The following is a 16,912-nucleotide window of genomic DNA, read 5'->3' on the forward strand; positions in this document are numbered from 1 at the left end:
GTACACTTACACACACGATACTGTACACTTACACACACGATACTGTACACTTACACACACGATACTGTACACTTACACACACAATACTGTACACTTACACACACAATACTGTACACTTACACACACGATACTGTACACTTACACACACGATACTGTACACTTACACACACGACACTTACACACGTGATACTGTACACTTACATGATACTGTTTACTTACACACACAATATTGTACACTTACACACATGATACTGTACACTTACACACACAATACTGTACACTTACACACATGATACTGTACACTTACACACACGATACTGCATGTACACTTACACACATGATACTGTACACTTACACACGATACTGCATGTACACTTACACACATGATACTGTACACTTACACACACGATACTGCATGTACACTTACACACATGATACTGTACACTTACACACGATACTGCATGTACACTTACACACATGATACTGTACACTTACACACACGATACTGCATGTACACTTACACACATGATACTGTACACTTACACACACGATACTGCATGTACACTTACACACATGATACTGTACACTTACACACACGATACTGCATGTACACTTACACACATGATACTGTACACTTACACACACGATACTGCATGTACACTTACACACATGATACTGTACACTTACACACACGATACTGCATGTACACTTACACACATGATACTGTACACTTACACATATTCTGCACAACAAGAACACATGTATATATACAGTGTTCCATCCAGCCAGCCATGTTAACCTCACATCTGAGCTAGATATTCAATATGTTTAAGCTTCATTTATACAGCATACAATACCGACATTGAAATCAATATCTGTCTTAGTTGAGGGTAGTTGGGCTTCAGCCTCTGTTTGAGGCCAGCCTCAATTGATCTTGGTATTTTACTGAAGTTTACGAATGAATTTGTAAGCCGGCCAATGATCCAGCAATTAAGTATGTTTCCATTACCCCTCCATGATCTAATCCTTAGCATCAACATGGGAGTTCTTGTCAAGCAGCCAACTGTCTTCTCTTCAATTCTCCAAGGGAATAATTTAAAGGAAACAAATAAATGCAACTTGTCAAAATCATGTTTTGCAAAAATCAGTGAACATTAATCCATCAAACTTGAACGGGTTGTCTATTTCTAGTGGGCATGAGTAATTGAATATGTAAGACACTGCTGTTCACAAACAGTCTACTGGTATGGCAAAGGGCTAAAGGCTTCACTAAAACAGATTCTGCCAATCTTTACAGACTTAATCAAAGTTCTGTATGAGGTCTAATAAAGCTAATACTATAAAGGAACCCTCAAGTCCCTTAATATCAGGTTCAGATAGAGGCTGAGTTATTAGCCTATACAAAGACTAACACTTTGTCTTACATCTGAATAGAAAAGGAGCCCCACTGTGATGGGTGATTGTGTGGAAAATCTGAACTTGCTTCCCATAGAATGTAGCATTACAGTAAGTGCTGAGTCAGGGAAGATGATAATTGATATGGTTCAGGGTAGGGGGGGCGGTCGGGTAGCCTAGTGGTTAAAGCGTTCGCTCATCACGCCGAAGACCCGGGTTCGATTCCCGAAATGGGTACAATGTGTGAAGCCCATTTCTGGTGTGACCCGGTGTGACCCGCTGTGATATTGCTGGAATATTGCTAAGAGCGGCGTAAAATCAAACTCACTCACTCACTCACCCACTCAGGGTAGGGCTGGGACGGGTAACTCGAGTCGGACGGGTACTGAGAAGGACCTGGGTACCCACAGGACTACCTTGACCTGTGGTTAGTCATGTGATACATTGTTTAATGAAAAAAATGATCTAGAACTATATGGTTACATTACAATTCAGTAATGTTCACATTTCTTTCTGACTCTGCACCCATTCCTTCTGACTTTCATGTCTGAATAAAGGTAAAGCTTCAGTCAACTTCAGTGTATGCATGACCAGATAGTTTTATACATGTATCTAAACACATTTTGTTCAGGGCTACGGACAAACTATTACCAATCAGACATTTTGTACCTATCTCTTGAAACCTACGGAGTGTACCCAGGTAGGGTAGGGTCGGGTAATAGGGGGGTAGGTCCCAAGGTAGTAAATTAAGACTCGTCCCAGCCCTAGTTAAGGGACTACGAGACAGACTAGCCTATATGCTGCTGCAGCTGAGAAGGGCCTTCATGGTCTAAGAAAGGAATCGGGGCGATTGTTTTATGAAACATACGCTCCGGGGTCTAGACTTATCTGTCCAGATCGGTAATGGAAGTCGTATCACTTTCTGATTGGCTATCACCATGATGACTGGCTCTTGGACATCACATTTGTGATTAAGTATCAAAACAAGTCATAATATAAAATAGGCATTTATCTGATCTAATATCCCCATCATGAGCATGATGAGACATCCATTAGATAAACATCTCCAACAGTGTTAAAAAACTGTTATTACACATGAACTAGTAGCAAAAACCTACTATTTCCAAACTAAACAAAATCAAGACCGCCTCCGTGGTCTAGTGGTAGAGCGTCCGCCAGGAGAGTGGAAGGTCCGGGGTTCGATCCCAGGCCGCATCATACCAAAAGACATTAAAAGATGGTACTTGTTTTTACCCTGTCTGGCTGTCGGCATTAAGGGGCTAAAACAAGGACTGGTCGGCTCAGAGTCAGTATACTGTGTCTGAATGGGGTATTCATGTTAGACTGCCGCATGGTATCTCAGTAAGCTAGCACTATAAATCGGCATCAGTCCGGACTAGTACAAGCAGCCACACAAACACACACATGTACATGCACATCGTTATATAAGTGCAATAATCTTGGACGCGACGTTAAACCCCATTTCATCTCATCCAAAATCAACGTGAGTGGGCGAACGAGTTGGGTTCAGTGCTGCTTTCAACAGTATTCCAGTTACATCACAGCGTGTCAGTTTGATGTGGGAGGAAAGCTAGAAGTGTTGCAGATCTCAGACGTTTACCACTTTAGAGAAACCTACAAACACAGGTGTAGGCTGACTAAACTGACATACCTAGAAACATAATGGGGGCTGACTAAAGAGAGAGAGAATTATGTCTTCTAGGGCTCAGGATGGGTAACTAAGGTCAGGGTCGGGGTCTGTGGGTACTGAGTATGATCCGGGTACCCAAGGGACAACCGGAACCTGTGGTTAGTCACATGATAGATTGCTTAATGACAAAAACTTACTAGAACTCCATGGTTACAAAACAAATCACCAATATTTGCATTTCTTTATGACTTCTGATGTACACATTCCTTCTGTCTTTCATGTTTGAATAAAGACAAAACTTCAGTCAGTCAACTTGTGTATGCATGAACAGATTGCTTATACATGTATCTTCATACATTTGCCAGGGCTACGAACTATTCCCAATTGGACATTTTGTACCTGTCTGTAGTACCCAGTAGGGCTGCAACGAATACACTATGAGGCGAATACGATCATATCATGAATATAGGGTAATGAATACGGATATTAATTCATGAATACAATAACAAGTCAGCAGCTGATGTATTATTTGTTGTATTCAGTGAAACAATAACAACATAAATTATTTGACATGGTTGGTTAACTATTAATATATTATACATTTAAATACTGCACTTATCCAGGTACTAGTATCTGCTCAAATGCAATGACCAGTGACAACAATACTGTCAAATTAAGTATTATAAGAGTGTTGTCTTTGAAGAAATCTATGCATATAATATGTTGTTCTTATGGATATTTGTAGGTACAGGGTATTTAAATGCACGTGATTGCATATTCATAAATATTCGATTCCAGAGGCCACAAATAACGAATTCAATTCATGAATGGATACGGTTCGTTTCAACGAATACGCGAGTGAATCATGACAGCCCTGGTACCCAGGCAGGGTCGGGTGAAAGGGGTCCCCCTCCTAACGTCTTCATTCTGCACTTCAAGATATCAAATGTTACACCGCTGAGACATACTTATTCAAACAGGTCTATAAGGTTATTCCGCTCTGTCAACCTTTAATACATGACATCACCAATTACTAGACAAAAGCACAAAAGTAATATCCACATAGATCAATGCCAGGGCGTTAAGTCTGAAGGCAGTCCTCAGCTGTTGCACGCTGTGTATTGTACTGTCATGACTGCCACTAGTCACAGCAATCAGCGATACTGATCTACGTGTCACTCCAACGTGTCGGCGATCCATATCAGTGGAGGGACAACACATGTCACACCATAATCAATCCACTAACTACGTAGGCCTAACCAATGAATATTTAGCAAGGCTAATGTACATCTGTCATACAGACCCTGAAACAATTTTTTCATATATAGCCTAAGCAAGTCAATGATAGTCTAGGCTCTTTATATTTTATTTTTCAAGATAATTTAGCAAATTTTTTAATGGGCATTTCTTTGACATAGACACAATTTATGGGAAACAACTTTTTAACTTTACTGTAATAGTGATATTATATATATATATATATATATATATATATATATATATATATATATAGAGAGAGAGAGAGAGAGAGAGAGAGAGAGAGAGAGAGAGAGAGAGAGATAGAGAGAGAGAGAGAGAGATCATTATACCTTTGTCAACCAATAAATTTTGTTTCAATATTTTTCATCTCGGTGACTAGATTTTAATCTAGGCTTCTTTCAATCAGTGGGACTTGGATGTATGTTTGGGGTGATGGGACCTGAGGATCCACAATCAGGCTTCCATCATTAGGAATGTGGGGATAGTTGAAAGATAGTCCTGCTTGAACAAGACAAACATGTTTTTTCTGTTACACTTTTCTCCATTTGTATATAGTTGCAGTTTGCAAAACTGGAGCATTAAGAACTGTTTCTAAATTACAGACATAAAATACTCAGCTCCAAAGTAAGGCTTCAGATCTTTTCTAGAAACTTGACAGCTCCACAGTAGGCATCAGATCTTTTCTAGAAAGTGACAGATCCACAGTAAGGCCTCAGATCTTTTCTAGAACGTGACAGTTCAACAGTAAGGCCTCAGATCTTTTCTAGAACGTGACAGATCCACAGTAAAACCTCAGATCTTTTCTAGAACGTGACAGATCCAAAGTAAGGCCTCAGATCTTTTCTAGTACATGACAGATCCACAGTAAAACCTCAGATCTTTTCTAGAACATGACAGATCCTAAGTAAGGCCTCAGATCTTTTCTAGAACGTGACAGATCCACAGTAGGCCTCAAGTCGATGGCAGGACGTGGCTCCACAGATCAAACTACGCTGCATAGCTGCTATCACTCATGCATAATGTACCATAGCATGTCTACGAAGTTCATCAATAATTAGGAAAGACATATATTGAACACAGTATCATCCTCACCCTAAAACTGAGACTGAGCCTAAGAATACTGAATAGTGATCAAACCAAAAGAGTTAAGAAAAGCATACAAGTATTTATTAGTGTATTTACAATGATTAGATGATCACATTTCACCTGTGTCAATCAATACCAAAGGAGATTTGGGTATTTATTAAGCACAGCTGGCTCCCCGTGAGATATCGCATGTGTCAGATGAAATGGCCAGAGCAGCTATTGCAATACTGATCACCCACTGACTGATTGACGTAAAACTTTGGACACCATAATTTCTTGTAAAGTTCAAAAGTAACTAGTCCTGCACCATGACTGTGGAATATATTTATTTTATGAAAAAACAAAACAATAAAAAATGTATACAAACGTAAGACCAGTCAGCTCTAGCTAGCTCTATTCCATATATTAAATCAGCTTTAATTTTTAGAGCCGAGAAGGGTATTGTGTCATATAGATTTCATAGACTAAATGTAAGTCTAAAATCTAATACAAGGTTTTACATAACTTATAATTTCTGAGTAATTGACACAGTGATGATCTTAAATCCTACACCTACCCTAAAAAAAGTCATAACTGACACACAAAAAACTAAAATATTTTGATAGAATATATATAACAGGGGGGGGGGGGGGGGGGTCTGTGGCATTATGGGATAGTAATCCCCCTGAACTTCCCCTGAAGCATCCTCCAATATTGATCTGTTACATCAACGTTTTTTTCATTTTTTGCAGTTTAGGTCTTATATATTTTATTAGATAGTTTAAGAGAACAACCCCCCTAAAAAAATCTGAATTTAGAATAAAAAAATGACTTTTACAAAAAGTATAGTGGCGATTAGGTGAAAAGAAACTTTATTGCCGCTATTCATAAGAAATAGTGAATAACATGTAAATCGTTATTCTACAAAAATCCCACAATCAATTACCCTTCTGTATGTTGCCATATCTTTTCAACCAGCTCCATTGAATTTTAATCCAAAACTTGAGTTACAAGTCAAATAGCAAACATTGTTAAAACAAATATTGAAACAAAATACAAGTAGTCAGTATTGTATTTACAATAATATGAAGATCACATTTCACTTGGGTCATATTACAAAGGCGAATTTTGTGTATATTGCTTATGTTGGTCTTGGCAGGAAAATGTGAACCGGTACTCTGAGCGATGACCACAATTCTTCAGTGTTTTACCCGGGGGGCGGGGCTGGGCAGAGGATAAGGTGACGAGAGATACTCCACAAATATAAGCATTCACAGATCAAGGTCAGATCTGATAAGCAAACAGTACAAGTGCAAGTTATGGTATTTCCTTTACTTAACAGCAGCTTGATGTAGGAGGCCAGCTCAAACACTGGATCCCCGGGAAGCTGGAAGACGCCGATAGACAGTGGAATGTTACTAAGTCAGGATGATCAAGTCTTTCAAACACATGATCCACAGATCCTGGTACAGTAAACTCAATTATTACTTACATCCTCAATTATCAAGTGTATTTCTGTTCCTATTACGATAAATACCTCAACCCATTGTCAACCACAGTGTCGTTTGGCACTAGATTTGAATGAGAGGATGCTTGAAATATCTATCCAATCAAATAACTGTCAAGTGCAAGAGAAATTCTGGATAAATACCTCAACCCATTGTCAACCACAGTGTCGTTTGGCACTAGATTTGAATGAGAGGATGCTTGAAATATCTATCCAATCAAATAACTGTCAAGTGCAAGAGAAATTCTGGATAAATACCTCAACCCATTGTCAACCACAGTGTCGTTTGGCACTAGATTTGAATGAGAGGATGCTTGAAATATCTATCCAGTCGAATAACTGTCAAGTGCGAGAGAAATTCTGGATAAATACCTCAATTCATTCTGAACCACAGTGTCGTTTCTTTGGCACTAGATTTGAATGAGAGGATGCTTGAAACATCTATCCAATCGAATAACTGTCAAGTGCAAGAGAAATTTTGGATAAATACCTCAATTCATTCTCAACCACAGTGTCGTTTTGTTTGGCACTAGATTTGAACGAGAGGATGCTTGAAATATCTGTCCAATCAAATAACTGTCAAGTGCAAGAGAAATTCTGCATAAATACCTCAACTCATTCTGAACCACAGTGTTGTTTCTTTGGCACTAGATTTGAATGAGAGGATGCTTGAAATATCTCTCCAATCAAATAACTGTCAAGTGCAAGAGAAATTCTGCATAAATACCTCAACTCATTCTCAACCACAGTGTCGTTTCTTTGGCACTAGATTTGAATGAGAGGATGCTTGAAATATCTATCCAACTGTCAAGTGCAAGAGAAATTCTGTGGTAAGTTACTGACAGGAAGATGGACATAATGACACAACTTACAAAACAATGATATGGTGACAGACATATTCAGGGTAATTGTTGAAATAGCATGGAGATATAATACTCTGGATAATTGTGAATGCACAGCTGCAGCTAATTTGACAATAGAAATCACTGGAAATCATTGGAAAACAGTGTTTTTTGTTACACTGCATTATAACGACTACCGTATTCACCATTGTAAGCAACAAGTGCTTAGAAATTGACAGAGGGATGCTTATGAAGGCCAAAATCTTTTTACAGAGATCGAGTGCTAGTTTTGTTTGTTTGTTGTTTAACGCCACAGTCAGCCATATTCCAGCTATATTACGCCGGTCTGTAAATAATTGAGTCTGGACCAGACAATCCAGTGATTGATGTCAGGAGCATTGATCCATTTATTTGGGATACGATGACATGCATCAACCAAGTCAGTGAGTCTGACTACCGGATTCCGTAAGTCACCTCTTACGACAAGCATTGTCGTTTCTTACGGCAAGCATGGGTTGCTGAAGACCAATTCCAGATCTGGTGAGCAATTCGTAAGGAATTAAGTTGGTGGGGTAAGGAGTTTGTAGGTCCCATTACAGGTCACATCAGTACAACCTTCCACAAACTATGACCGACCAGTGAAATGACTAACAGGAAGTCAATGTTAGCCACTAAGAAAGCAGCTTTCTTTAGCCTTGTGGTACCAGTGACTTCCATTCCAGACGATGCTTTTTAAAGTCTTTTGAATAAGCCATACAGTCCATAACAGTTGTTTTGTGTTAAACTTTAGAGGTTGCATGATTAGAAAACATATTTCGCTAACAATGTAACATAACAATATGAATATATCTTTAATCATTTTCTTATTACGTGTTTGTATCGTAATCTATCATGTGGTTGTCCGATTTTCGATCACGAACGTTGATACTACTTAATTTCGTTCATCCGACATACTTGTTTATCCCAGATAATCATATGCAACCAACCATGTCAGATTAACAGGACTTGACTATAAATCGTTAAATAGAATTAAAATATTAATAAGGACCCAATTTCATCACCTACCGATCAGAATCATACTTTAAGATGACCAAAAACATACTGTACAATGATATCATATTTTCAAAAATAGACCAACCAACCACTATCAACATGCATGCTCTAACTCAGTAAACCAAGAACATAATATGTCTGGCCTCATCATTCAACAACTCTTTAACAAAATGGGATGCACATGGAAAATAATTCATGTCAGCATCCAGTTTTCTTGACATCATTGGATTACATAATAATATTGCTTCTGGCCAATATGACATTGTCTTTTGTTGCCCAGATATGCTGGAATCACTGGTAACACAATGGCTGCAGCTGCTCCTACAGCAGTGCTCAATAAATCGGTGACACCACTTGTAATCCCAAACAATGATATAAAACCAACCCAAGTAGGTATAAATAAATTATATGCAATAAAACCAACCTATCGGCTTAATACACCTACTTGGGCTGTTGGTCCAGATTTGAAGAGGTCATTATGATACAATGTCGTGTTGGCCATTCAAGACATGCACATGAATATTCAATGCAAGATGAGGATCCCCATGTCTGTATCCCTTGGGATGAAAGATTCACGGTCAAGAATGTCTGGCTTGACTATGTTGACTTTTCCATCACAAGGGATAAATAGTTCAAAATTTCATCCATAAAGGATCTTCTAAATCAGATAAGTTCTCATTTAATTATTAGTTTTCTAAAAGATAGAATTAATTATTAAACATGATAAATATGGATGTAGAAAGTTATGTATTTTATACATAGGTAGTATATCATTATAAACTGAGATTGTTAGAGTCTGTGCCCTGGGTTTGAAGTAGCGTAAAATTATTGTCCCCCTGAGAGGTATAAATAAATTATATGCAATAAAACCAACTATCGGCTTAATACACCTAATACACCTAATATGGATGTAGAAAGTTATGTATTTTATACATAGGTAGTATATCATTAGAAACTGAGATTGTTAGAGTCTCTGCCCTGGGTTTGAAGTAGCGTAAAATTATTGTCCCCCTGAGAGGTAATGGCAGCTCACATCACTGAAAGTATTTTCATGTCTAACAGTGTTTTACTGGCAGAATATTTGTTTTTCTGCATCTCCTGGTATTCCTTGTCAATAATCACCAGTGACTAAAGGGTTGGTGTTAATCCTGCTTAGGGACTGTGCAGTGAGAAGAGGCCCCGTAAGTCCCCATGCTCCCATTATGGCGCCTGGTGACCTATACATATAGCCCATTTTTATAACGTATTGTTAATATGAAGTCATATTTTCATGGTTACATGCTAGCTTTAAATACAATAGTTTTAAATACAGTTGTCTAACTGTCAATTTTGACAGCTTTGTATGTAGTCTAAATGTATTTATAATGTACAAGCTTTTTTTAGGCACGATATGACTGAAATACTGCCAATGTGATTCCATATATTACCTCACTCACTCACTGGAAATGTCAATGACAGGGGGTGTTATACAACTGAACATGACTCAATCACATGCTTAATCAACACTTTCAGGTGTTAAGCAAGTTATCACATAGTAATCACTTATCATTTTAGGTTTTCATAATGTTCTTTAAGTGGTACAGGTTTGGAGAACATTGGTCTTTTGTCCAAAGATGATCTATCACTGTGGGATTCTGTCAACAGGTGCTTCTGTCACAGTGGAATTTTGTCACAGTGGAATTTTGTCACAGTGGTATTTTGTCACAGGACGATTATGTCACAGTACGATTCTGTCAGTGGGATTCTGTCAACAGGTGCTTCTGTCACAGTACGATTCTATCACAGTATGATTATGTCACAGTGGGATTCTGTCAACAGGTGCTTCTGTCACAGTGGAATTTTGTCACAGTACGATTCTGTCACAGTACAATTCTGTCAACAGATGCTTCTGTCACAGTGGGATTTTGTCACAGTACGATTCTGTCACAGTACAATTCTGTCACAGTGGGATTCTGCCAACAGGTGCTAATGTCCATCCCAAAGAGTTGAGAGGGTTCAGGTAATAAGTTGAGAGGGTCAGGTAATAAGTTGATGGGGTTCAGGTAATAAGTTGAGGGGGTCAGGTAATAAGTTGAGGGGGTCAGGTAATAAGTAGAGGGGGTCAGGTAATAAGTTGAGAGGGTCAGGTAATGAGTTGAAGGGGTCAGGTAATAAGTTGAGGGGGTTCAGGTAATAAGCTGAGGGGGTCAGGTGATAAGTTGAGAGGGTCAGGTAATAAGTTGAGGGGTCAGGTAATAGTGAGTGAGTGAGTTGGGTTTAACGCCACTTTTAACAGTATTCCAGTTATATCGCGGCGTGTCAGCTTAATGTGGGAGGAAAGCCCGAAGTGAGGCTCAGGTAATAAGCGGAGGGGTCAGGTATTAAGATGAGGGGGTGGGATACAAAGTTGATTGGGTGGGGAAATAAGTTGAGAGGAAGGATAAAAATAAGTTGAAGGGGTGGGGTAATATTTGAATTTGGATTTGCTATTAACTTGCACTGTGACTATTACAAGGAATTACAAATACTGTGAGTGAGTTGGGTTTAACGCCACTTTTAACAGTATTCCAGTTATATCGCGGCGTGTCAGCTTAATGTGGGAGGAAATGGAAATGGATTTGCTATTAACTTGCACTGTGACTATTACAAGGAATTACAAATACTGTTAAGTGTAAGTGTTAGCTCATATAAAGCAACTTGGGGTGTAGAAATAGAGCAGTTTATTGAGCAGAGGTTAGCCTACCACAGTAGACCAGCTGAAAGGAGCAGACCGACACATGTTACAGTACTACCAGTGCATTGACTGCATGAGATTACCATAAGAATATCATAGCATAATTTCCATTCTTGTAAGTAGATGTGGGGGCGTGTGTGAGAGAGCAAGTAACACTACCGCCAGCAATAGTACACCTACATCACTGATGCTAGGTTAACCCTTAGTCTCCTAAAATATGAACCTTTGATAGAAACAAGCAACTACATTTAGACTGAAAAGGAGCCCCAGTGAAACAGGAGATTCAGATTCTGTGGAAAATCTAGACTTGTTTCATTTAGGGTTATAGTATTACAGGGCTCCATTAAGCTACATAAAACATGCACCAGTGCTGTCGTAAATGCATATTGTGGCATGTCAGCTTAATGTGAGAGGAAAGCCCGAAGTGATGCAGGTCTCAGACGTTTACCACTTTGGTGAAACCCACGAGCACGGGTATGGTGCTGACAAATCTAGAAACATAATCGGGACAAACCGGGATTCGAACCCACAATCATAGGTTTCTGGCGTGCCCAAGGGATGCAGCTCTTCACAGCGAATTGCGGCGCCTTAGACGACTTGTGAACCCGTGCCCCCTATTACTCAAAAGATGTTAAGCAACAGAGTGATATGAATGAAGCGGTTGTCCTAACTTCTTTTGAGCAGTATATAACTGATCCTATGTTGTATTTTTAGTTATGCATCCAAGGATAGCAAATGATCTGCCAATATTCAGCTTAATGATAAACTAGAAGAGTTTCACCATATCACCCACAGTTGAGATTGAAAATCCAGAGGGACTAGTTGTTTTCTACCAAAATGTAGCTATTTTACATAAACCATGATAGTCAGATATGAACCACAGCCTGGTCTGCTGGTTGGTTGCTTGGTTTGTCGTTTAAAGCCACACTCAGCAATATTCCAGCCATATGACGGTGGTCTGTAAATACATGTAATCGCATCTGACCAGACAATCGAGTGATTGACATCATGAGCATCGATCCACACAAATGGGGATCGATGACATGCATCAACCATGTCTGCGAGCTTCACCACCTGATCCCCTTAGTCGGCTCTCACTACAAGTTTAGTCACCTTTTCAGGCAAGCATGGGTTGCTAAAGACCTATTCTACCCTGGATCATCATGGTTGGATTTGACCAACATGCATCTACCAGTACCTTAGTCCACTGAGCCACCATGCTGCAGTTTAACATGAATACCCTACTCAGACACAGTATACTGACTCCAAGCCGACCAGTCCTTGTTTCATCCCCTTATTTGCCAAGCGCCGGGCACGGTAACAAGTACCATCTCTTAACCGACACAGTCGGGGATCTAACCCCGGACATTCTACTCTCCAGGTGGATGCTCTACCACTAGACCACTGAGGCGGTCAAGTGCTCCAGGTGCTTAGGTAATTGAAAAAGGGTGGTGCCATGCAAAACTACAGATTCTCGTACATATTTGGGTTGAGTCCTGTTCAGGATTCGAACCCACACTGCTAGAGTGAGGCACCTAATCGCCAGCACACAATACAAATGGTAGGTTCATATATTACATTAGAACACAGCAATGCTTCAGCCCTATAGCAACAACGTCCCACAAAGAAATTGTTGTAAGCTACATGTGCAGCTGTCTTATTCCCTTAACCTAATTGTTGAGGCACTAAGTAATGCATTGGTCAGGTCCATGTGAACCCCGACCCCGACCTTAGTTACCCATCCTCAGCCCTAGAAGACATAATTCTCTCTCTCTTTAGTCAGCCTCCATTATGTTTCTAGGTATGTCAGTTTAGTCAGCCTACACCTGTGTTTGTAGGTTTCTCTAAAGTGGAAAACGTCTGAGATCTGCAACACTTCTAGCTTTCCTCCCACATCAAACTGACACACTGTGATGTAACTGGAATACTGTTGAAAGCAGCACTGAACCCATGCACTGAGATACCATGCGGCTGTTTAACATGAATACCCACACAGACACAGTGTACTGACTTCAAGCCGACCGGTCATGTTCTAGCCCCTAAACGCCGAGCGACGAGCGTCTTTTGGTATGACGTGGCCGGAAATCAAACCCCTGACCTTCCGCTCTCCGGGCGACACTCTACCACAAGACCACGAAGCCGGTCCACAGATCAGGGACAACTGCAGATCAAGGCATTATCCATCAGTCAATGGATAACAACTTAATCAGGCTACTTGGGGTATTTCATATATCCCCACCAAAAAGTGTTACTTTCTGTCTTAATAATAATTTGTTATGTCATATGTACTCGTGAGTAGATTTTCCAAATAAATGTGCTCGCAACCATATTGTTGGCCAAAGTAAAAATTGCATCCATGAATGACAAGCAGGATTCGAAGTTCCTACTATTTGTGAACCAATTTGGTTAAATTTGTTTCTGGTATCTGAAGGGAACACCTACTCATCATACTTGTTAAATACCTTGTGACAATGTTTATTATATACATGGGGATTTGGAATATGGTATTATCAATGTCAATGAAAGGGAAGGGGGGAAAACCTTATAAATTACAACTGATTATCTAGAAATGACATTCACCAAAAACTATGACGAGACCCAATGAAATGGATCTCAATAAAGAATGGTTGACCGAATTATAACTCTATGTTGACGACAGTGAGTAACGTTAATTGATGTACGAAAATTTGATTGTGTAATAGAAGACAAACATATTAAAGAACGCATTTTTGTTATGGACCAAAATTGATCTTGTTGGCACAACTCAATTCCGAAACGGGGTTGGGTGGTCAGGCTCACTGACTTGGTTGATGCATGTCATCGTATCCCAATTGCGTGGATGGATGCTGATGATATCAATTACTGGATTGTCTGGTCCAGACTGGATTATTTACAGACCGTCGTCTTATAGCTGGAATATTGCCGAGTGTAGCGTAAAACAACAAACAAACAAACCGAAAGGCACACTTGACCATCTTTATGGGGCCTATGTGGCACACTTGAAACAACATGTCAATCATTGACAGTGTGCCCGCCCACAGGACCATGTAACTAATTTTAGTAACAAAAAAACTCGCAGATGAGGCCAAAGGCCGAGATGATGTGTGATACCATGATCTGCTGTCATACCAAACATGTCTGACATGTGCCTCATCTCTTATACATCATAAAACATTGTCGGATGCAATATACATTACATCTGAATCAAGTTTTCAACTGTTTTCACATACATCATCATTCGGTCACGTCAGTGTCACTTATTTGATTCGTTTGTTGCAATAGAGGACAGAAAAACTGGACTGGGACAGTCAGACCAGGAGACGTCACTCTCGTCCTTCAGGAATGTTTATTTATTGTCGTCAGCAAACTAGTATTTCACGTGTTTCACGTTTTCATGTGTCAACGAAAACGAAGGCGATGAAGAAAAGTTTTCCCAACTATCAAAATTCAACAAAAAGCTGTTACGGAACCTTTGCATTCATCTCGATACACAACCGCCCCGAAAATGACAATAGAATGCCACGGCCACGAGCGAAAAAGGCCGAGAGATGCCGGTTGATTGTTGTTACATGGGAGTAGTCGTGCACATGGGTAACCGCGATCTAAGTTTCCGCGAAACTACACGAGGCATTCCGGGAGTGCAGTGAAAGTTAAATTGCATTTGTAATGGTACTGGGTTTTACTACTTCTATGTACAGATTGTTTAGTAATTGTCAAATGAAAATGCCTCACCAGAATTATGCAGAGGAACAGGAGCACTGTGTGTCCTTTCGCCATGTTTGATGCCACGTTATGTTTGCAAGTTATGAGCATGCGCAGTGCCCGAGATTGCCGATGACAGTCTCCATTGGTGATGGCCACGCTACTCTATCTCTCGGCTCATCCGTTCATTGATAAAATATTAAACCCACGTGGCAATACAAGAATACAGTTCAAGACACAACACGCACAATTCCACTGATTAAATCAATAAATAGGTCCGCTTGCAATGTTTCAGCGAGTTAACTATTTTCGCGAGTAGGCCTATCTGTAGCCACTCAACGATTAATATAATGTTTTCAAACGGCATGTTTTCAGGCGCATTTCTACATTATAATGATTAGATCTAGATCTAATCTGCAGAACTCGTGTGAACGGCTCTTCGAACATAAACATGTAAAGTAAACATCTTGAATTCAATTCAAAGACGTTGAACACTTGTAACTATATACACTTGGAAAAAAAGATAAGCACCGGTTAAATTGGCGGTCTTATCTAATTCTGATCCGCTTTTAATTTAAGACCAAACACGCATATTTATGTGTACAAAATGACATACTCCTATTGAAATAAAGAAAGCGAAACCCATTATCGAATGATTTTTTTTGTAACTGTTCAAAAGCAACAGATGTTTGAATTGTTTGACAGGCATATATATATGACTATCATTGCATCACTTGCTTATTGCTTCCTCTGCCTCATCCAAACATATACCATATATATAGAGAGAGAGCTATATGGTATTTACGTTTGATTGTTGTTTATCGCCGCACTCAGCAATGTTCCAGCTGTATGACGGCGGTCTGTAAATAATCGAGTCTGGACCAGACAATCCAGTGATTGACATCATGAGCATCGATCCACGCAATTGGGATCAGCAAGTTAGCGAACCTGACCACCCGATCCCGATAAAGTCGCCTTATACGACCAGCATAGTCTCCTTTTATGGCACGCATGTGTTGAAAGAATTATGACCCAGTACTTTACATATATATATATATATATATATATATATATATATATATATATATATATATATACTGAACCGCAAAAGAAACGTCACCATGGATAGATATATGAGAAACCTTATTTGTCCAAACACTGTAAACATACTTTGAGACATATTAATAAGATGAAACTTGGCAAAACTGATCATCAAGATTGAAATTGAAGTGTCAAATTTCTTAAAGTGAAACACAACATTAGTCTCTGAGAAAATGGCATCACAAGTCATTATCTCGTGTGCCGGCCTTGTGCATTGATGACTGTCGTGCAACGTCGATACATGGAATGGTTGAGGCGGTTGATGAAGGCCATATAGGCATTTGAGCCCACACTCTGAGGAACGCCTGACGCAGTTCAGCTGCATTTGTCGGCCTTGGTCGGACGTCATTCAGCCGTCTTTAATTCTCGTCCCACAGGTGCTCAATGGGATTTAAATCGGGCCTGAGGGCAGGCAACTGCACGGTTCTGACGCCATTCTGCTGGAGGAAGTCTCTTGTCGACTCGCAATGTGGGCACGGGCGTTATCATGCTGAAATTCTTGGTTGCGGCGACATGCCAAATGAGGTCTGGCGTGTGGTGTTAAGACTTGATCATTTCACTGAGCTGCTGTGACACCGTTGCCTCTCCCTGGACCGATGTCCTGGAAGACCACAGGGCCGATC

At 39.8% G+C, this 16,912-nt stretch overlaps 1 protein-coding gene across 1 annotated transcript in view; it reads right to left on the reverse strand.

Moving 5' to 3' along the window:
• The window catches only part of LOC139465280 (protein disulfide-isomerase A5-like), a 60,532-nt gene extending 45,222 nt beyond the window's left edge, over window positions 1-15,310 (reverse strand). Inside the window, exon 1 of the mRNA XM_071246959.1 lies at window positions 15,219-15,310. Within this exon, the coding sequence (XP_071103060.1) occupies window positions 15,219-15,299 (81 nt within the window). The 5' untranslated portion in view covers window positions 15,300-15,310. The remainder of the gene's footprint in view (window positions 1-15,218) is intronic.
• Window positions 15,311-16,912: the final 1,602 nt, after the last annotated feature.

The sequence above is a fragment of the Haliotis cracherodii genome, unplaced genomic scaffold (assembly GCF_022045235.1).
Source record: "Haliotis cracherodii isolate W230 unplaced genomic scaffold, xgHalCrac1.p SCAF_18, whole genome shotgun sequence".
NCBI lineage: Eukaryota > Metazoa > Mollusca > Gastropoda > Lepetellida > Haliotidae > Haliotis > Haliotis cracherodii.